The sequence below is a fragment of the Sabethes cyaneus genome, chromosome 2 (assembly GCF_943734655.1).
Source record: "Sabethes cyaneus chromosome 2, idSabCyanKW18_F2, whole genome shotgun sequence".
NCBI classification, from domain to species: domain Eukaryota; kingdom Metazoa; phylum Arthropoda; class Insecta; order Diptera; family Culicidae; genus Sabethes; species Sabethes cyaneus.
In genome coordinates this window covers 24146723-24169546 of record NC_071354.1, presented here as the reverse complement: position 1 = coordinate 24169546, position 22824 = coordinate 24146723, and the positions used below count along the sequence as shown (strand labels likewise).

Here is a 22824-nt window from a genome sequence, read left to right as displayed (position 1 = left end):
ATTCAGTGCAATTTGACGCAAGAATATCTGGAATATCTTTCAATTTTGGTGAAAATTGCTGTAACATTGCATATTAATCGTTAGAAGTAATTACTTAAGCACCTTTGCTTGCAGTAAAAGATATTTCTAAATATTGTTAGTATGTTTGTAGAGTATTGAATTCAGTGCTCTAGTGTTTTGGTCAAAGAAATTTTCGCAAACATCATCATCATCAATTTACTAAAATTTCGAGTCCAGTTTTCAAACCGAAAAGACCATAGACTCTATTTATTATAGACTATCAACACAGATCAAATTGTTACTGGATACTCAAAGTTTTCAATGATTCCAATCCCACCATTTAGTCGCTAGTTGTAAAGGCCTTCGAACACCGAAACTCGTAACATAACTCATTCCCATCCTTAATCACCCCATACAAACCGATCCATTTGAAAAAAATCTCCGATACACTAGAAAGTCGTCCACGTGCGGCTGAGCCTTTCCGGCGGCGTGGCGCAGCAATAGCGCGCTAACGCTAGCAGATTAATCTAAGCACACCTTTAGCATACATACACGTATAGATATAGCGATCAACTACTAACAGCGATAGTTTGTTTTGTTCGACTTATTGATTTTGTTTTTGCTTTCATTTTGTTTTTTGTTTTTATTTCGAATACAATCATTTCCTAGAACTTACAATCCAATTCATCCATCGAAAGGTTTCTTTTCACTGAGCGAAAAGAACGCAGCATTAATGTATTTAGACCCATATCATTACCGGTTAGTGTATGTGTGTGTGTCAGTCTGTAAGTATGGATGTTTATTAATGTGTGTTGTTTACGTGTGCATGCGCGTGACCTTAAGCGTGTAAAAGTGTACGTAGGTGTGTAGGAATGTATGTATATTTTTGCACAATCACACCAGCGATAAATTCAGTTTAAATATTTGCGTGTAACTGTTTTCGGCTAGCCATCGAAACTGTTACGGAACTTATCGCACAAGCGTCAAGCGTTTTCGTAACTTTCTTTTTGTACACGCTCTCACTAGCAGAGATTAATCGCAAGTACTTAGTAGTTTTTAAACTTAAAACAAAAACTGAATCTTATACAATATAACTATTACGCACTTATTCACGAGTCAACAAATAACGTAGCGTTAATCCTTGTTTTTGCTTGATTAAACTTATAATTCGAGCTCACATGTTTATTGCAGTGGTTAGATTTGTTTTATTACTCTCAGTTACTCAGTTTGTCCGTTCGCTCGGCCGAGCCGTAAGTGTGTGTGTGTGTGCTTGAGTGTTTGTGGCGTGGGAGAAGGGATAGTTCCTTTCTTTTTTGGCATTCTTCTCGGTACATTGACGGTGCTGTCTACCGAATGTGTCATACAACCGTTAGCCTTCAGGTTACTACAGTTTGTTTGTTTGTTTGCTTGTTTGCTTCTTTGCTTTTCATTCTTGCGTGATTTTTTCACCTATTGTGTACGATGTGTTTTGTTAGTGAGAAGTTAGTTCGACGATGATTTGCTCTGGTAAGATTTGTTTAGGATTGTATCAGTTGTGGTTTTGTTTTTTTTTTGCTTTGTTTGGTAGTTTTTGTTTTTCACCTGGTTTTACATCCCTGACGGCTAGAATATCTCTGAATTACCGCGAATAAAGAATTCATTCATTCTGCTGATTGTTTTCTTTTATTTTTTCCGTTAGAAAAACAAAACTTTTAAGCTAGAAACTGGAGAAATGATAAATGATAAAATACACAGTTTAGTGAACAAAATAAACAAACAAATACATCAAAAAACAGCATTAGTTTAGTCTTGTGTACTTTTACTCTTTTGTGTTGGAACGCTAATCTGATTGTTCTCTTCGCGGATAGAAACGATTTGAACCGGTTCCTTTGATGCCGGAGAGTATGTCAAAGTAAAATGCACAGCGCTAGACTATTTGGGTACATCTAGTGAGGGGAGAAAAAGAGAAGCAATAGTTTTTGTTTTCGTTTCTTTTTTCAAAAGTGTCAACATTTATAAGTACGGCAGTGTAGTTTTATATCCTTTGCTTATTAAGTGTAACATTTTCTGAGTAAACTTCACGAATATCACTTTCTAAATTACAACACCACTTATATAACTTCCAGCTAAGTCTTTACAATTTGTCTTGGTTAGTTGTGTGTAGTAATGCTATTTTTAGGTTAATAAGAAAAACTAAGACCTGTTCAAACCAGTGTGGAAAGGTTGGCCGGACTTGCGAGCACTTTTGGGTTGGTTTGCCTGGCAAAGTCCCGCCATCTTTTCCGTCCAGCCTGAACCGTGGAAGGTTACACATTGAAACAGTTGCTGATATCAATAACTAACCGATCGGCTAAGGAAAACGAACAGAACGAACAGAGGACAGCACATCGATAGAGGAGTAGGAAAAAGAAAACTTACTTCAATATATCAGCGGTAAGGTCGATCCCTTTTTCTGGCACTTCAGAATTATCCGGATCGCTAGCCGGCAGGGATAGCAAATGCTATGCTTCTAAAAATATTAATGCTGTTGGTTTCGGTTCTAGGTTTGATTTTTTCGCTTCGACTACTAGAAAGGTAATTTCGTTTTTGTCGCGTGCGGCGAAACATTCCGCTATCAGTCGGGCGACGTCCTAAAATGAAACGGATCAATGATAAGTTCCGCCTTAAATCTGCAGCAAAACTTCCTGACTTACCTGATGAAGCAACCCTTCGACTTTGTTACCGTCGACCTCCAGTATCAGCTGTCCTACCTCCAGTCCGCCTGCGTCATATGCTGCCCCATGCTCCTGGAATGAGGATTCACTAGTGAAATTTGTACATACAAAAAACAACGATCAGTTAGATTTACGTGAATGTTGATGATACGCGGCAGTGGGTGCTTGGTGTTGGCTCCACCCTCGATCGCAATGCCAAGAATGGCTTTCGTTTTTTTCACTGTGATGTGTAGATTTCCTCTATGGTCAGGTACTATATTTGGTGGCTGGTCTTGGCTTGGTTCCAGCGATGAGCCATTCTGGTCCATCGGTAGTCGCTGCATCGACTGCGCACCGGTAGTTCAGGAGCAAGGCAATTGGAGTGGAGCAAAGAAAGCAACAGAGTGTTAGTAGATGGCATGGCAAGTGGTCCTGAACTGAATGGAGCCCGTATTTCTGCGGCACAGATAACAAACTTATCTAGAAACAGCTAACGACGAAGTGATGCATCAGCGGATTTCGTGTGGTAACCTGGTATTTATAGCATTTTAGAGGATTTGCTTGGAATGTGTAATGTGTGTCAATGACACATCATTTGGGTAGTTGCGTGGTAGCGTGTTCTGGCACAGCCAGAAAGTGTTGAAGTCGGTCGACAGCTTAGGCGGCCCTAGACTTATCAATTTTCCCGCCTGCAAGTACATAGCCGTACGTAGTACTATCTTTCAGCATAGCTTCCTACGCAAATAACCCGAAGGTCACCAAATCAGACGTCAAAGCCTATCGAAGTCCTAACGTTGACTCGAACCACTACCTAGTGATGGTTAAGACGCGCCCAAAACTCCTCGTTGTGAACAACATTCAGTACCGACGCCAGCTTCGGTTAAATCTTGCATGGGTGAAGCAAACAGATATCGTCGCAAAATACGCCCTTCACTCGAAGAAGAGGAGTACGATGAGAAAGTATGCGAAGTTAGAGCTACTGCATTACTTTCAGGAAACGCATCCCGCAAGGGCTTTATGCCGCGATGTGTCGGGATAAGAGTGGCAATATTTTGAGGTGAAAGGTGAAGATGACAGTACAACGTACACCTGAATGGCGCCCAAGCGAAAAACCATGGTGGCGGGGAAAGCAATTTCGACGGAGCGTCAAATGGGGTAGAGGTGCTAGCCCCAACAATAGGCCAAGTTAAGTAGGTCAACAGACAGATAGAAAGTTATAAATCGGCTAGGAAACATGGCATCGGAGCAGAAAATTTGGGATACAGAACAGACTAAGTCTCCGTACAAAGTGTGACGCTTATTAGACCGGTTGTTCTCTACGAGCTTGAAACGTAGACAATACTCGGGAAAGACCTGCAAGTGTTCGTAGTTTTCCAAAGACGAAAGACGAGTACTAAGAACGATCTTCGACGGCGGCGTCCAGGACAACGTAGTATGGAGGCGGAGGATGACCTATGAACTGGTACAACGCGAACCCAATATTTCAAAGGTGGCTAAAGTTGGGCGCATACGGGCAGGGCATGTTGCGTGAGTGCCGGACAACCACCCTGCATAGATGTTGTTTGCTTCTAAAGGGCGTCCCACATCAAATTGCACCATGGAAGAAACGCTGTAGAAAATTACCCATTGGATATTTTCTCTTGAAAATTTGAGTAGAAGTAGTTTAGAGTGTATTGTTTACATACTATTTTTATCGCGGTCAATTTTTCGAAAATGGGAAAAAATGGCGTCACCCGAAAAGCAACGTTGCGAATTTATTTTTTGCAAGCACCTGGGAAATTTTCAGACATTATCGACGTCAGAAGCTATCCGGGCGCTAACATTGATTCGGATCACTACCTAGTGATGGTAAGGATACATCAAAAACTACCGTTGTAAACAACTTACGATACCGACGCCCGCCACGGTATAATCTAGCGCGACTGAAGCAACCGGAGGTCGCCGAAAACTACGCGTTATCTCTCTAAACCGCGCTGCCGGAAGAGGGTGAGCTGGATGAACCCCCCTCTTGAGGACTGTTGGAATGCCGTGAAAACAGCCATTAACAGCGTAGCGGAGAACGTCCTAGGCCGTGTGGTACCGAATCGACGTAACGAATGGTTTGACGAAGAATGCCGGCAGATATCGGCTGAGAAGAACGCAGTGCGGGTACAAATGTTGCGTAGAGCCACCCGTCAGAATGTGGAGCAATACAAACAGAAGCGGAGACAGCAAACCCGACTCTTCAAGGAGAAGAAGCGCCACCAAGAGGAGAAGGAGTGCGAAGAACTCGAGCAGCTGTACCGCTTTCACGACACACGGAAGTTCTATCAGAGACTCAATAAATCTACCAAAGGCTTTATGCCGCGGGCCGAAATGTGCAGAGATAAAGATGGAGGTATCTTAACAGACGACCGTGTGGTGATCGAAAGGTGGAAGCAGCACTACGATGAACACCTGAATGGCGTACAGGCGGAAGACCATGATAGCGGAGGAAGTGACCACATTGGTGTAGCAAGCAACGAAGATGTGCCACCCCCATCGATAAGGGAAGTCAAAGAAGCTATCCAGCGGCAGAAGAACAACAAAGCAGCGGGAAAGGATGACATTGGAGCGGAACTTATTAAAATGGGCCCGAACAAGTTGGCCGGCTGCTTGCATCAACTGATTATCAAGATTTGGGATACGGAAGGACTACCGGAGGAGTGGAAAGACGGGGTTATCTGCCCTATCTACAAAAAAGGCGATAAGCTGGATTGTGAGAACTACCGAGCGATTACTATCCTGAACTGAATCCCAAGCAACAATGTGAGTTTTATTGTACTCTTATGGCGGTTTTTAAGACTAATTTTGGTCCTAAATGCCATCATAAGAGTGCAATAAAACCCAATTTGTTACCTGGGAATGCCGCCTACAAAGTGCTGTCTCAAGTCATCTTCCATCAACTATCGCCAATAGCCATAAGATTTGTGGGAAGTTACCAGGCCGGCTTCATGGAGGGTCGGTCTACAACGGACCAAATCTTCACCCTGCAGTAGATCTCCAGAAGTGCCGCGAATTCTGAGTCCCCACGCATCACCAATTCATCGATTTCAAAGCCGCATATGATAGCGTAAACCGACAAGAGCTATGGAAAATTATGGACGAAAACGGCTTTCCGGGTGAGCTTACTAGACTTATCACGGCTACGATGGATGGGATCCAGTGCTGTGTGAGAATCACGGGCTGATTGTCGGACCCATTCGAATCTCGCAGGGGACTTCGACAAGGAGATGGTCTTTCCTGCCTGCTTTTTAACATTGCGCTTGAAGGTGTTACAGTTCCCCCACAATTATGGACCATTTAAGCAGAACTATGATTTTAAATCAATCCATTGTAGCGCATACTATTGTTTAAAAGCAGTTTATAAATGTTTTTAGTTACAGAAATATGTAATCTTTCAGTTGATTCAGTTATTAAACCCATTTAGTGCAAGTTTTCCACGGAAATTAAGTTTATATTATGACTGATCAAATACACAATTATGGATCACTTTTGGAAGCGGTCACAATTATGAAACAATTTTCATCATATTATGGATCAAAATAAAAATACACTTTTTGTAGCGAGTTCTCTCAATGAACTTTATTCAAATCATGTAATAACATAAAAATAACATGTTTCAAATCGTATGAAAGACCTTGTGTGTCTTTAGATGCCTGCCGTCCTTCTTCGTAGACACCTACTGAACAGCCTTTGGGAATGCTTTTCGCGATTTCACGACTGATTTTTTGTCCTGGTAGGCCAAAAGTCCTGCCTGGTAAAAAGTCCTAGGCTCACCAGCTGCGTTGGCTCCGAAAAGACTAGTATAGGATGAAGTTTTCTTTTTTTCCGAATTGTTATTAACGAAGTAGGTACAGTGTATCTCGGAAAAGTTAATCGAAGCAAGAGTTCAATTTAATCGCTGCTATGATGCGGCTCTGTATGAAACAGCGGAAAGGCGACAATAAACCGAAAAAATGAAAAATAAACATAGAAGGAAATCGCGCGTATTTGACCAAAAGCTCGAAGAACCAGTAAATTCAAACTCTAAAAAGTTAAGGAAAAAATTAACGTTTTAGATTGTTGCATGAGAGCTAACATTCGCTTAACTTTTGCGATGAGCCGTTGCATAGGTACCATCATAGCGTTTGACTGCCTTACGAAGCTTTCCTGTCCTGCGTAATTCAGAAACAGCATTTTCCAAAAACTCAGCTCTGTGCAGCTCTCGATTCTGCTTAAAAAATGTTTGTAATAGGTGCTAAAATGTCTGAATTTGTAAAAATTACATTGGAATCAAAGTGATCCATAATTGTGAAAAATTACCTTGTGTTGGTCCCTATTATGGATCACTTGGAAAATTACTTATTTTTTCAGGAAAATCATTGGCAACTACCAATATTTCGCTGAATCGTAAAGAACTTAGCTTGATCTTTATGTACGAGTCATTTTTTGCTCGAAAATTGGTGATTATGTCACATAGGAACCTTATGAATGAGGAACGTACTGCTTATGCTGATTGAAAAAAACGACAGACATTTTGATAGATCCTCGATAACAACTTTGTACGCTCATTGAAAAAGCATCAATGTCGGGATTTAAAGGATGTTTTATGTGTCAAAAGCTAGTTAATAGGGTATATTTTGTTGCAAAAATGCTTCATACCTTCAAACAGTTTGTTTAACTGAGTTATTCAACTTGAAACACAAAAGTGATCCATAATTGTGGGTGATCCATAATTGTGGAGGGAGTGTATAAGACGAGCGACGATCGAAATGCGAGGCATGATTTTCAATAATTCCAGTCATTTTATCAGCGGAAGTTGGGCCTACTACGGACTCCACAAACACTTGCGGTCGAACAATCTGAGCCCCCGTACAGTGCGCACACTGTACAAAACGCTAATTAGACCGGTTGTCCTCTACGGGTATGAAACGTGGGCACGGTAAAAATGCTTTTCGGTTCGAATCTGGTAGGAACAAGACGAAGAGGGACACAGCGAGCTAGGTGGCAAGACCAGATGGAGAGAGATTTGGCGATCATTAGGTGCCCGCCGAATTGAAAATTGGCTGCCATGTACCGTCATAGATGGAGATATTATGCTACGCAGGCCTTGTCATAAGACGTTACCAGGACTACGTTTTACTTCAGGAGGGAGGACTTGTCTACGCACTCCACCGTTGTCGTTGTTGATGTAGGTTCAAACAACATCCCCTGTCATGCCATAACTTCCGCGCCCGTCAACTAGGACCTGGGCTGCCCACTCTGTCCTTTAACTGACCCTGCTTAAACTATGTCAAGCCCGGTTGTTTCACCCGTTCTAGCTGTTGCAACTCCGTCGTCTCGCTTGTCAAGACCTTATCGACGACGCCCCACGTGCACTGTGGGTTGTGCTGGAAGGGTTCAACGGTACGTACGTTTAAAGATGGACATACCATCTGCCAGAGCTGCCGCAACCAATGTTCGTACGTGCTGAGTACAACTTTCATAGTGATGTGCGAGATACGTAAACGGGTGATTGGGTGGTGGCCCATCAATCATCGAAAGTGCAGATTGAGAATCAAGGGCCGGTTCTTCAACATAATCATCATTAACGTGTACAGTAGAAGTACTGATGACAAAAAGGAGCTATTCTGCACTTAGTTCCAGTGTGAATACGAATGCTGCCTAAAACATGAAATCAACATCGTCAACGGAGATCTTAAAGCTCAGGTTGGCCAGGTGGCGGAATACAAACCGGTAATTGGAGGGTTCAGATCACACCCGCTGACCAACAAGAAAGATCCCAGACTTTTCGACTTTGTCGGACACGACTCGGTCTGACATCAGAGCCTATCGAAAGCTGCCGTTAACTCGGACCACTGCCTAATGATGGTTAGGACACGCCCAAAACTCTGCGTTATGAACAACATTCGGTACGGACGCCAACCTCGGTGAAATCTCGCGTTGCTGAAGCAACCAGACGTTGCCGCTAACTACGCACATTTACTCGAAGCAACGCTGCCAGAAGAAGACGAACTGGACGAAGCTCCTCTCGAGGAATAGTGTTGGAACACTATCAAAACAGCCATTAACAGTGTAGCGAAGAGCTCCATCGGACATATGATACGGAATCAATGGAATGATTGGCTTGACGATGAATGGATGAATGTACCCTGCAAGGAAGGTGTTTGTTTCAAGTCCTGTAGGAACTAGATTAATATTTTTTGAAGCGTGAGTTCTTTTACAATTGACGAAGGGACGGTAGAAGAAAGTAATGAAAATTTTAGAGTGAAGGTGAGAGAGGGTACGCTTAACAAGTAGTCGTTGTGACTCCTACCTTTTGTCCAATGCTGGAAGAGGCATGGGTTGAACCAAGCTATAATCTGGGATTATAATCGGATTCGAACCCACAACACCCACCAGAGCATGTGGCTCGCTGGTACTAATGTACCTTTGAACCATAGACTCGCTGGACAAAAAGAGACTGCAGAACACCCTTATGTAGCGACCGACGTAGCTACAAACTCCTCCGTCAGGTGGGTTGAGTTATTTATAGACACAAATTGTGCCTCTTCCTCCATCTATTGCAATCGAACCACCGAATTGGGAAGTGTAATCTAATCTAAGGAACAAGACGATCAAGAGCGTTGTGAGCAAGCTGGTTAGACTAAGTGGAGCGAGATCTGGTAGAAAATGTATAGCGTCCAAGTTATTGGAGCGCGGTACTCCACAGCCGAGCAATTTTCAGAAATTTTGTTCATTAGGTAATGTCTTAGGACGGAAAGCCATTTAACACAACATCCTGAACATATCCGAATTTTCTAAGGTTACATTTAAATTACAGTCAGACCATCTTCGCCTGTTGCTTTTGATATGAGTTGGCATGCAATACTGGTAACCAAGTAATTTTGTTGTATCTTGAGACAGGTTTCTCTAAGGAGACATTTTTGCGGGTGTCATCAAAAATCTCATCTTCGCGATTACGACTCGATGTCATGTTTAAAACGCTACTCAAACCAGTAGTCTTCCCATTTTTCAGTTTCAGCTTGCAAGTACTATTAGATACTTCACAGAAAGGTTCGGAGTCTGTACATTCCCTAGCAGCTAGCAGATTAGGCTAACTCGTCTACTCTTTCGTTACCTTCCATACCACAATGCCCGAGAACCCAAAAGAGGTTTACCCTGTTATGTGTAGATAATTATTGAAGCAGTTTTACACAGTCCCAGACTAATTTTGAGGTTCAAGCAACAGGTTTCAGAGCTGCTTAACTGTCTGTGAAAATACAAAAGGGAGGTATTATCAATCGGTTTTCATATCAGAATGCAACTAAAATTATGTTGCTAGAAACTAAAACGGACAGTTGTTTAAACAAGCAATTTTCAGAAATCGCAAAATTTCGATAGCGCGCAATACGCACGAGAAAATGTAATGCGCATTTGTTGTACAACTACGGAAAATGCAGAAAACTTATTAATTATTCTTTTGGATATTTTATTATGGTCGCTATATACCAGCTCGATCAAGGTAAACAGTAAAACTGCAACTTTTCTACTCACCGTCAAACATCAAAAAGTGTAATTGGTTTTATTGCTGCTTTTAGCAGAGAGTGTTAAAATTACTTGAGTTTATGGCCTAACTCTTAAAAAGGTCAAAAAACCTTGCGAACAGTGGACCACTTAGTCGAACGACACTCTTATAGGTTATAGCGGTCATCAGAAGGTTCTAGTGGAACTCATAGTTTTATTAGCGGTTTTATGAAATTAGTTATGAAAACCACTAGAGGAACGTAATAAAACTTAAATTAATGCATGGTTTGTGTGTGTCGAGACACCCAAACGAATCGGCGACTCCGGTTCTACGCAGCTGGAAGTAAAAAGTTGGACACACGCGAGTTATATGAGAAAGTAAACCAATCTCCTATGAGCTATCACCGAAACCTGGCATGTATAGGGATGACGCAAGTAGTTTGAACACGAGTGATCGACGCAAGATAGTCGACAGGTGAAAGCAGCTCTTCGATGGGCAGCCCAATGGCTATATAACACAAGCAGGTGGAACGAAAGTTAACCTGACAGTGCCCAAAAATGATAGCAACATCGCGGCTCTCAAACTCTAAGACATCCAGCAAAAAATCGGACAGCTAAAAACTAAAAAAGCCGCCGAAAAGAACCGACTTCCGGCTGAACAATCATGGAAAGAACCCACTTTATTGGATGATTTCGAGCATTTGGGAGTAGAAGAAACTTCCGGGGTAATGGATGAAAGGTGTAGCTTATCCCATAAACAAAAGGAAGATCGATTCGATTACTTTAATTACTGCGGCATTACGCTCATCAATGTCGCCTACAAGGCGCTCTCCCTGATCTTGTACGACGATGTGCACCCGATCAGGAGGGCATAACAAAATTATAACTGATCCTGTTATTTTTCGACCGATTTTTTGCTAACAACGGCTGTTATAATTTAGCTACTGCAAGTGGTTAAAATAACTCAAATTCTAACAAAACTGCTTGGCAGTGATAGCAAAAATATAACAAAGTTTGTTATGTTTTGAACAAAATTATATCAAAATTTGTTACCATATTTCTAACAAATTGTGTTATAATTTTGATAAAACAAAAACTTCTTTACCTCTGTCTCCTATATCGACATTTTCCCGACCTATTGTCAAAAATAGTACAACTATTTTTCGGGAACATTTACAAATAGCAACAAAAAAGATTTTCACACATTCTTTCAATTTCAAAAACCGCACCCTTTCAGTCGGAATTGAACTCACGACATACCGCACACGATGCCATCGTCTTAACTAAAGAAACTGACTAAAGAAGTGACAAGTAACTCATTTTCAGTTAATCGAAACCAAGTGCGCATGAATCTCGATGAAACCTTCTGAATCTTTTGCTCGAAAACTTGCGGAGTATCAGTCGATGAACGCGGCAGAAATTAATGATTGTAAGCAAACGGCAACAAATACCATTGTATCACCACGAAATCGATCCGTGCTGCCTAACGAAAACACCGGGCAATCAAATTTGTATCGTACAGTTCATAAAATCGCCTAAATGTTGAACTCGAAAAAATATTGTTCGAACTTTTCCTAGCAACTTTGAACAGAGTCACGCACAACAATCATCGTTGAGCAAATCAGGTTTAATGATGACAGGAGGCCGTGAGTGACTGAGCTCCAGTGTCTTTTCTTTAGTCAGTTTCTTTAGTCTTAACCACTGTATCAGAACTACTCTTGAATGTAGGTAGTTTAAATGCTCATATGATTTGACCGATAGCTTATTCTGTCACTTATCAGTTTTTGCTGTTCGAGCTGTCTATAAATAGATCTCTTTTGGTACGAGACCGTGATCAAGAAAAAGAAATCGAATCCGTTTTATCAGTGTTGTGCACCGTTCTGACAGTGTTGTTCGAAGTGCTTTCAAATATACCAGAAAATAAATTGAAGTGAACCTGGCCATTCAAACTTTGTTTTAAATGAGTTTTATATTTCAGGTTTTGATTCTATAAATGTTATTGCTGATTTTGGTAGGAACTAACCACAGTAAAGATTAAAAACAATTATGAACCTAATTATTTTAATGATGCATGGAAGAAAATATTTCTCAATTATACGAGGTTTTGTTAGTAAAGGATTGGAGAAAACGCTTGTTGCTTTTAAATTTTGTAAACAAGACTAAACCGAGAAAAAAACTAAAACATTTTATTTTATCGTTAATTTTTTTTTCATAATGTGTTTGTTCGATTACGTTTGGTTCCAAGCATCTACCAACAAAATAAAAGTTTGAGAGATTTTCTTTTTAATCCTAATTCGTTGTTCGTTTCAATTCGTTGTTAGAACCTAATAAAGTGCAGAAAATACATAAAAGATGACTGAAGTTTTTGGAGCGTCTTAGTAGAATACATAAAAGATGGCTTAAAAGGAGCGGCATTTTGCATCGAGTATATTTCTAACTGCAATAGTTTATGTTTTCATTTTATACACTTGCTGTTGTCGGATGCTTAAAAAAATTGTTATCCAAACAAACAAAAAAAGTCTAGAATTGACGACAAAATTTTCTTAATGCAAAATTGATAGATATAAGAATTCGCTACATGTTATCGTTATTTCGTTCTGATGCACTGAAACTGAACACTGAGAACTGAACAACTGAATAGGACTTAGATTGCAATTTGCAATTGCACTTGAAATTAGACACGAAATTTTACTTTGAATTTCATTTGAAATTGCATGTCAAATGGACATGGTATTGGATTTGATATTGGACCAAAATTTAAACTTGAAATTGGACGTTAAATTCGAAATAAATTTAGAATTCAAAATAAACATGAAATTTGACTTGAAGTTAGGCTGGTATTGCATGTAAAATTTGGCTTGAAATCAGATTTTAAATTACACATGAAATTTGCGTTAAATTTTATAGAAAAGGTATGGCACGTTCCCCATTGTGTGTCCCGGGCACACCAGGGATGATATGTTTTTAGTAGTGGCCAAAGCCCTAATTCTCCTATATAACTCAATGAGTTATAACTATCAGAATCTGTTACAAACTTGAAACTTTTGTTTTCACTTCCTGATCAGTTTATTTCCGATTTGTAACACAATGTGTTATAAATATCAGAATGTGTTATAAATTTGATGTTATCTTGTTATGCCCTCCTGATCGGGCAACTATCCCCAGTAGGAATCGATTTCGCAGAACAATATCAGGTGGGCTGGAAGAAGGCCCGTGCTACTACGGATTAAATTTTCACACTCTGACATATCTTTCAGAAATGTCGGGAGTACAATGTGCCCGCGCATCATATTTTTTTGGCATTCAGGCAGCATACGATACTATCGAGCGCAAATAGTTTTGGCAGATAATACACAAGAACGATTTTCCGGATAAACTGACGCAATTGACCCGTTTCTGGGGTCACTCGAGTGCTTTCGAGTGTGTAATATGTGTTGTTTACGCATAAAAATAAATCATCTATGTAAAGTAGTATTTTCGAAGATTTCCGTAAGAGTTTGGTGGGTCATTGTAACATATGCGTTGCCCGTTATTTGTTCTATATGGTTTCCATTTTTGCATCACTTCGTCGGTAGCTGTGGACTAAAGAAAAGTTACTGTTATCGATTATTCACAACAAGTAGTACAATATATAAAAATGATTTTTAACAGCTGCTTACAATATAATCCTTTTCAAATAGTAAAAAATCAAAATTACATAAAAATGCGTGCCTTGAACTACTGAAATTCACGAAACATGTGATTGATAACTATTTTATCTAAACCTTCGAAACAACAAGACTCTAAAACAAAAGAAAACTGTGCTTTTACTGCTTGTAAAGTGTTGGTAATTTTCTACTAGCAAAAACAATACTTTTTAGATTTATCTACTTGTTCAAACGATGAGAACTAATCAAAGGATGAAATCATCCTTCGATACTAGCTGAACAATCAATGGTACGTATTTGATTGACTATGATCTATGATCTATGGACTATGAGCTATGAATAATGAATGAAACTGTATTCAACTATCTGATCAACTTTACTAAAGCTAATACAACCATTTTATACGCACAAAAACTACTACAGCTAGCTGTAAATGAAGTTGTCCGTCTGTTCCTGTTGCTGAACGAATACTTTTGAACGAACAAACGAACGAACGACAGTATCTTGTTACAGCTAGCCGAACTAGCTTCCAACGCAGGAAAAGAGAGGACAACGTGTAAGCCATTTGGTTTCCGTTTCTGGGTCATGGAACTTGTTTAGTTTGTTTTACTCGAATGCTTTGAACATTTTGTAAAATGGATAAAATGACCAATTGTCTTGTCTTCTCTTAGCCTCCTGACGGCATCAACCCGATTGAAGCCAAAATCAACAAGAGAGTGTTTGTTTTAAATGTAAACAAATCGAGTGAACGGTTATTCTGTCATTTTAGTCTGGCAGACAATAATTGTCACTCGGTATATTTACATGCGCGTTATTCACCCCATTGTCTATTTTGCTAGATTTGAACCTAAAATCGCAAAGAACAAACGTCCAAGCTAGAATGCTAGAATGAATGGTAGATATTTTTGTGACTACCATATTAAATTTTGGTTTTATTACACAATTATAACGGTTCTGGTAACCCAGAATGATAATAAATCCGTGAAAAGAATGTAATAAAACTTAAATTGCTGTGAATTTGTGATTCGATTATCGGTAAAGTCATGTAAAGTCATGTTCATGTAGCTAAATGCATTCTAGTTTGGATGTCTATTCTCTGTGCTAGGACCGTAAAACCTTACTAAACAGAGGTGTCAGATCCACAACAATTTGAGCATTCACAAATTTTAATCCTTTTCCTTCTTTCATAATTAAACCAGTTTTACATAATATGAACAGTGTACTAAATATTGTAGAAAACCCGATAACATATCAGGCCGCGGTGATTAATAAATTACAACTTTGTAAATACATGCACAAATTACCGTAGATCTGACGGACATCTCTGTCTTTAAAATGTACAACTAAACAGAAAAGAAAAACACTCAACACAAACGAAACAGAAGAAAAAGTCAGCCATTTCAATCAAAGCACACTAGACCGACCGAACGACCGTTCGACCGACCGATCGACACGGAGTATAGTGCTGTTGTTGTTGTTGTTTCTGTCGAGCTTTACCTGATGCCGTCTGACACCCGTTTCGGATCCCAACAGCGATCCGCCTTCATCTTTCATATCAAAACTTCTAGATAACTTAGTGGCTAATTCCTACGGGGAAAACAGTGGAGGGATCGGTTTTTGTTGTTGTTGTAGTTGTTTGTTTTGGTTGATTGTGGTTGTTTATTGTTTTGTTAGCGTGTATGGGTTTTATCACGTTTTGCAGACAAGTTTGCAGTTGGTATGTACAACGGATGATTGTTTTTAAATATTTGTTGTTGTAAATAATTGGGTGGAAAGAAAAAATCGAAAAAGGGTAAATTAGTTATTAAAATAGTAAACGATATGCGGCTAAAGAAATCTAAAACCGAACAGAAAACACTGCGACGGAGGTGTGAAACAGAAAGATATATCATTCGGTGATTTGACATCGGTGTTTCGAGTGTATGTGTGTTGTACAATAGTGAAAACAGTGAACACATAGGAAAAAAAAGATAGACTAACCAATTGAAAAGTGTGTTGATTTCTTTGCAACAGTATGTTTCATTAAAAACCTGACATTTCATCTGGTATAAAAACTGGGAAACACGAAATGCTTAGTTGTTCGTTTATCTTCAGTTTTTCACTGCTTTTTAATGGAAAAGTATTATTCATTTAAGCTAGATTCCTGCTAAGAAGCCCTGCGCCCGATATCTACAGCTGATTTTACTAAACAAAATCATAATTGAAATCACATAAATGACAGCTACATCTATTGCGAATATGTGTAACTATAAGTCTACTATTAAAATACTCTCGTTCTACGAAAGCGATGGTTTAGCTTGTTCTAATACACATTAAATTGTTGATTATCACGTTATTAGCATTACAATTGTGTCCTCAGATTATACTTAAAAACTAACTTTAGAATAGAATACACTATATTCTAGTATTGGATGACGAAGCATGCACACCAAGTGTGTATGTTCTGTACTAGTTCAAGAAAAAGACATTCGAAAATGTTTCTTAATCTTCAAAAATGATTTTAATTTACTATGCATTAGCAACATTTTAACATGTTTAAAATAGATGGAAATCTATTTCATTTCATTTAACAAAATCTGTCAGATGATCCCTGCTGGTTTCAGATAAATAAGTAAGCCCCGGGAGGCCCATTGAACGATTGCATCTATTTTTTCGGCCTTTGGCCTAGTTCTAGTAGAAGAACAGGTGATTTTGACGTTCTTTGAATAAAAAATAGTAGATTACTTGCAGTCTTGAGAAAATAGTTATAACATATTGAAATTGTGTATCGGCAAAGTATTTTTATTGGCGAAAGAGAAGGCAAATAGGCTGAATTTAGAAACCTGCTGAAAATAGTGTGAACGTTCCGATTTATTGGGGTCTTGCTAAGCCTTATTAAACCAAGAGTCTGTCTAAATAAACCTACCTGTTACCTTGAAGCTTAAAAAAGTAAATGAGATTGCTTCTTGGGAGCTATTCACGTGTTAACATATTGCATATTAACGGTTTAATACATTCAATACATAGCGAAAAGCTTGGTAAAATGTCATAGCGAAAAGCTTGGTCAAACAATGTCTTTAAATCTAACTACCAGTTTTCATCTAGAAAGGAACTGAACTGTTGAATATTCCAGAAGTTATGGCCTGAAGTTTTTAGATTTGCACTTATTGGGGAATGCAACTCTCGAATACAATAGCACTTCTCGCGCAACTTAACACAGCGTAGCATTCGGTTCCCCAATTCACAAGAATAGCACGTAAATTCTTGCAACAGCTTTGAAATGACTGTATCAAACAGAGATTACATCTAAATTCAATTCAATGTCTTCCATCACTTTCAGAGTACAATCTCTTCGTGGACTTGATTCGTGACACAACGTCGCATAATGATATAGCCTCGCGACGAACAACTTTTTGTTTGGGTAAACAGTGCTCCGGTGCATACATGGGAAGCCCATTGCGTTCAGGGACTTTCGAACCAACGGAAATTCAATATAACAGTTAGGCGCGAACTAAGCAAAGCGTCAAATAAGGTACAACACTCTGCGTCTACGCCAGCATTCTGGCTGCTACGTCTAAGATGACAGCCGTATCTGCAGGCGGTAGGTACACTGATAGTTAAGTGCATCGTGAACTGACTCCCCAGCGATCGCTAGTATGGGCCGTCCCTGATATCTAGGGTAAGCTTATTCTCGATGGATCACGTTTGCAGATGAACACGATGGGTCAAAAGTATACGCTGTGGCTGAATAAATAAGTTCCGAAACTACGACCGATAGACTCGTTATCTGTTTGAGAATTTTGAGACAGCGTATGATTCACTAAAGCGAAATGAGCTGTAAAACAGATAACCTTGGAGCAGGATATTGCCGACAAAACTGTTTGAACTGATTCAAATGACGCTATAGGGACAAAATTCATGCGTACAAATAGAGAGCGAGATCCCAGGAGCTTTCTCTTGGTTACTTTTGAAGGTGGAGTACGAAGAGCGAATGAAGGAAGATGCTGTATATTACTAACGGAAAGTTAACAGGTTTTAGAGAACCTGAATGAGAGTATTCGACACTACTGTTGTAGTCATCTCTGCAGTGAGTGGTTTGACGTAGATTTTCAGCGAGTAACTGACATTGGGACAAGCCAGAGCAGAGAAAAAGAGAGTTGACAGAGTTACAGAAAAGAGACTTCACTGTCGTAAGAAGCCACAGCACTACCCAGATAACACAAGATCGTAATATAAAGTGCACATTAAGTCGTATGCATGTCAGTTTTACATTGGAATTGCATAATGATTAGAGTATGTCAAGGCGAAGTGTACAATAAGTTGTTTTGCGGTCGTGCGTGTCGTCATATCTAACTTATGGCTGTGAATTGTAAAGCGGTATAGATGATTGTAACATTTAGTTATATCTTAATCGTATATTGAGGATTATTAAGTTGCGTGTTCCAAAAATTGTTGTATAGAATGCAAGATAGAATTATCAAAATTTTTGCACGTATATTGCCTCCACTTTGGTACGTATATGTTCTTATGTGGTGTGAAATATAACTTTTTCGTGCGGATATGATTTCGTATCTCTCAGTTGCAACCGAAATATACATACCAAATTGTTTACTGGGTAGGATTGTCCTCTTATGGAGACGAAGAATCGTTTCGATAGGCACGTTACAAGAAACTTGCTTTAAAACGATGGACGGAATCACAAACTGAACCGTGCCAACTCTTGATTCTTGCAACGATTAGAATTAGTTTCCCCAATTAACGGCATTTGGAACAGCATTTCGATGAGCTGTTTGACGGTGAACAAGATGAAGCTGTCGACAGAAACTAGATACCTAATAATTGAAAATAATAAACAAGCTGTGAATACACCAGCTTTAAAAGAGGTGAAAAAGCAGCTTACTTTACTTTATTGGCGACGGTGCGTCATCGATCCTGCGCCGAATGAACTACGGTCCACCAGTACCGTCGGTACTGGACTGCCGTTCTTCAAACCCCTCGAACACCAGCTGACCGTGCGTCGTACTCGACAGCGCACATCCATCGGGTGCGGGGTCTGCCCCGAAGTCTACGGCCTTTTCCTGGTTCTCTACTGAAAATAGTTTTGGCAACTCTTTCGTCGGACATTCTGGCCACGTGCACAGCCCACCTACAGCCTGCCACATTGTACTACCTTCACTATATCAGCATATTTGTATACTTAATACAGCTCGTCATTCTTGCGTCTGGGCCACAGTCCGTTTTCCATTTTGTCGCAGAATTTTACCCTCAATAATCTCAAGCACTCGTCGGTTAGTTTCCTTTAGCGTCTATGATTCATGTCCGTACAGGGCCGCCGAGAGGATTAGTGTTCTATAGAGCGCCAGTTTTGTGCGAATTTGCAAACTACGAAACTTCAGCTGGCTAAGTAATCCGTAGAAGGCCTGATTCGCGGTTGCAATTCGTCATTTCACTTTGCGGTTTACGTCGTAGTCACATGTCACGAGCGTACCAAGGTTAATAAATTCCGCAACTACTTCATATCGTTCCCCATCCAGCTCCACCTCTGCACCAACACCGTTTGGAGTGCCATATTCTCTGTCAGCAACCATGTAGTTGGTCTTGGCGGTCCCAATCTCGCTTCTTTTCGTTCAAAAGGCCTAAAGGTCTCGTTTACTGCTCTACGGTCGATTCCGATGATATCGACGTCATCCGCAAAACCATTTGCTCTTCGCATTGCACCTTCCCAAACAATTTTGAACAGCAGACAGTGCATTTGCCGTTAGCGGCTAAGGTCTCGCCTGCTATTCTGAGGCATGCTTTTGACCCATCCAGTGTCACCACACGAATTTGCGTGATTAGTTTCATCGCGAAATCATGTTCTAGCATTATCTTCCACAACTCATTTCGCTTGACTGAATCGTACGCCGCCTGAAAGTCCACAAACAGATGATGAGCCTTCAAGTTGTATTCTCGGAACTTAGCCAGTAACTGACTGACTCATCGTGGGACAACACTCACGACAACTAGCGTGGTACTCCCCGACTCCGCTAAAGGTTTCAATCTACAGAATAGGGTACGGGAAAGCACCTTATAGGCAGTATTACGCAATGTAATGCCTCGATAGTATTTGTCGAGATTAGTCGAGTCCTTTTCTGAAAATAGGGCAAATCAGGCCATCCAACCACTCCTCTGCCGTTTGTTCTTTCTCCCAGATCCTGGAAATGATCCATTGGATTGCTTCATACAGCCGCTTGCTCGCCGATTAAAAAGCACTTTAAAGCAGTACAAACGGAAAGCGGAGAGTGGCGGTGCAAGCGTATGAACCACGAGCTACTGGCACTATCTGGAGCGATTCCAAGACTCTTCAGCGAAATCTGTTCTTTTCAAAAACCCCACCTGCACCAAAAATACATGCTAGATAGCGCGACCAGTTAGGAAACGACTTGCGTGTATCGAGACGCTCAACGAATTGGCAACGAGTAGCCCAGGTCCGTGTCAATGGAGACAAGTTCTTGATATACCATGAGCCACTCTGATTAAATGGATCTGTCCATCTGTTTATAGTTTTCAAGGCGGCGTACGATTCAGTTAAGTAGAATGAGTTCAATCGAACATGTCTCGTGCAATACACCTGTTTCGGCAGAGTTACGGTATGCTACCGGTATAAACAGTTCGCTGCGCCATCGTGTTTGCTGATAACAGTCGGTCATCTGCAGTTGGTTAACAAGCAAGACTTGGGTGATTCTTTGCGGCTGTAATTTAGATTTTGCACATGTGCTACCGAATTTCGCTGAAGGACACGAGTGTAGATGAGTGGTGCAACTATCACTAAATCTCACATATTCCTAGGCTAGGTGAGCCGTTAAATAAAGAAGCATATCAAAGCAGAGCAAAGCCGTGGGCTTAAACCGTCATTAGACATTATCCTTCTCTATCAACAGACTTCGCTGCCGGCTGTTTAGAGTACAGGAAAATTACGGTGCCAGGGTAACGATTCTACTGACTCTATCTAGCAAGTACCTCGCAGCTAACTGGGCGGTCGAAAGAAGCATATAATGGTTGCAAATATGGCGTATAGTATGGACTAGTCCCGCAGTCTGTAACTTTGCAAAAAATTCTATATAACGCGAGTAAAAATGTTGGATGAGCGACTAGCAGAAAACCCAATCTAGACCGACGACTCCGAAACAGACCCCGTACCCACCTGTTCGATGTGCGTTATCGATAGAGAAGCTCGAACAACATATTTTTTAGACATTATTGATAATAAAAATGTACACGTAAGATGTGTTGTAGCAGCTGTAGTAGACATGTGGTTCTTCCGGGACCGAATGTTGACTCAGTCCAACATATTCCAACGATTCACAGCCAGTCCAACATATTTAAGTCCAAATAATGATAAGGAAGATACAGGTGAACATCCGGTGATTTTCAACGGAAGGACTTGTTGCGGAGTACTCACGGAAATCAGATGGTTTAATCGATGGATAACTTGAAAATAACCTGAACGAGCAGCTAACATTCACGATTCGACCGGTACTACATACATATCGTAAAATATAAAGTACTGCAATCACCAGACCATTACAACTCCTGTTATGTTCAAAGACATAGAAAGGAGCGTGATTGCGACAGTTTGTCAGTGACCGAGTGTTGAAAGTGACATACCAATGTGCTGTTGAATAGTAAACAAGATGCAGCCAACAGCAACCCTTGGATCTAAAAAGATACACATCAATATAGCAGTTGAAAAGGACAGCTTCTTCGTTAAACTTTTGAAAACCTGAAGCAAACAGCTGTATTGTTCACTAGATTGAATACGAAAGTACGGTCTGAGAAGAAACTACCAGCAGACTAGTTGGAGAGTCTCATATATTCTACGTGCTGGTACCGAATGGCCGAAACACAAATGGCCGAATCACGAATGGCCGAAATCCAAATGGCCGAATTTTAACAGCAGTCACAAAAGGCCGAATCACGATTAGTCGAATGACGAATGGTCGAATCACGAAAGGCTGAATTTTTTCGGAATGCCCAAATAACTATTCAATCAAAAACATGAATTGGCAAGTAGTTAACAAATAAATTTAATCAATCAAAAAACAAAATAAGCAACACAACTAACTATGATTGAAACTTCTTTGTTCCCCTAAGTGCAAATGAACTTCGTTCATTATAATGTACGGGTCCTACCATGTCAGTAGCAAATGTTTCCTAGATGATTCAGGGAGAGACGACCGTAGGCCACGAGTGTCCGCTGGTAGCCCGCCGTCGGAAGCGCCGGCCACCGCGGGGGGGGGGGGGAGCCCCCTGCAGAACACACTTTTATATAGGTGCATGAATTTTCCTAGGATTACTGACTAGCAGGAATTATCCCTCAGTTAAGTCCTCCGAACGAGCGGACAGCATGTACCCAACGTTTTTGCAATATGATGTTCGGCCTTTTGTGATTCGGCCATTCGTGATTCGGCCGTTAGATATATTATGCCATTTGTAATTTCGGTCATTTGTGTTTCGGCCATTCGCGATTCGACCATTTGTGTTTCGGCGATTCGTGGGTAATCCATATTCTTACATTACAGAAGACATTTCTTCTGTGCGGTTTTCAAAAGGGACGCTCCATAAATGTTGTGACAAATTTCGGTGAATTCCGAGAGTAGCTTCACCATCAATTCATATATTTCAAAGCGGCGTACGATTAGGTTAAACGAAATAAGTAATGACGAATTACGCTTAAACAGATTAAGCTGACACGTGCCACTTTTTACATTATAACATCATGCGTCAGAAGAGCTGCCGGTTGGTGATGTTTGATGGTTTGAAGTAGCATGACAAGCTATCGAATTGGCTGCTGTTGCATTGGAAAGTGTTATTCAAAGATGCTACGTAGACAGAACCCATAGTTTACAAAACGTCCTACAAAACGTACTCTGTGCGCAAACGTTGAATGTGCGCCATCGTTGAGGATGCTCCAACAGCATGTATTAGGCCAATTTTCAGCAGAGAAGCGGGAAAAAGCCGTCATCTACCGGGTAGCTCAC

At 40.4% G+C, this 22824-nt stretch overlaps 1 protein-coding gene across 1 annotated transcript in view; it reads right to left on the bottom strand.

Annotated features, from left to right (window-relative positions):
- Window positions 1-2480: 2480 nt before the first annotated feature.
- LOC128738265 (whirlin) overlaps window positions 2481-22824 on the bottom strand; it is a 160864-nt gene continuing 140520 nt past the window's right edge. Inside the window, exons 15-18 of the mRNA XM_053833270.1 lie at window positions 15323-15412; window positions 2828-3019; window positions 2673-2765; window positions 2481-2609 (exon numbers count right to left, since the gene is read on the bottom strand). Coding sequence (XP_053689245.1) covers window positions 2481-2609; window positions 2673-2765; window positions 2828-3019; window positions 15323-15412 — 504 coding nt within the window. The remainder of the gene's footprint in view (window positions 2610-2672; window positions 2766-2827; window positions 3020-15322; window positions 15413-22824) is intronic.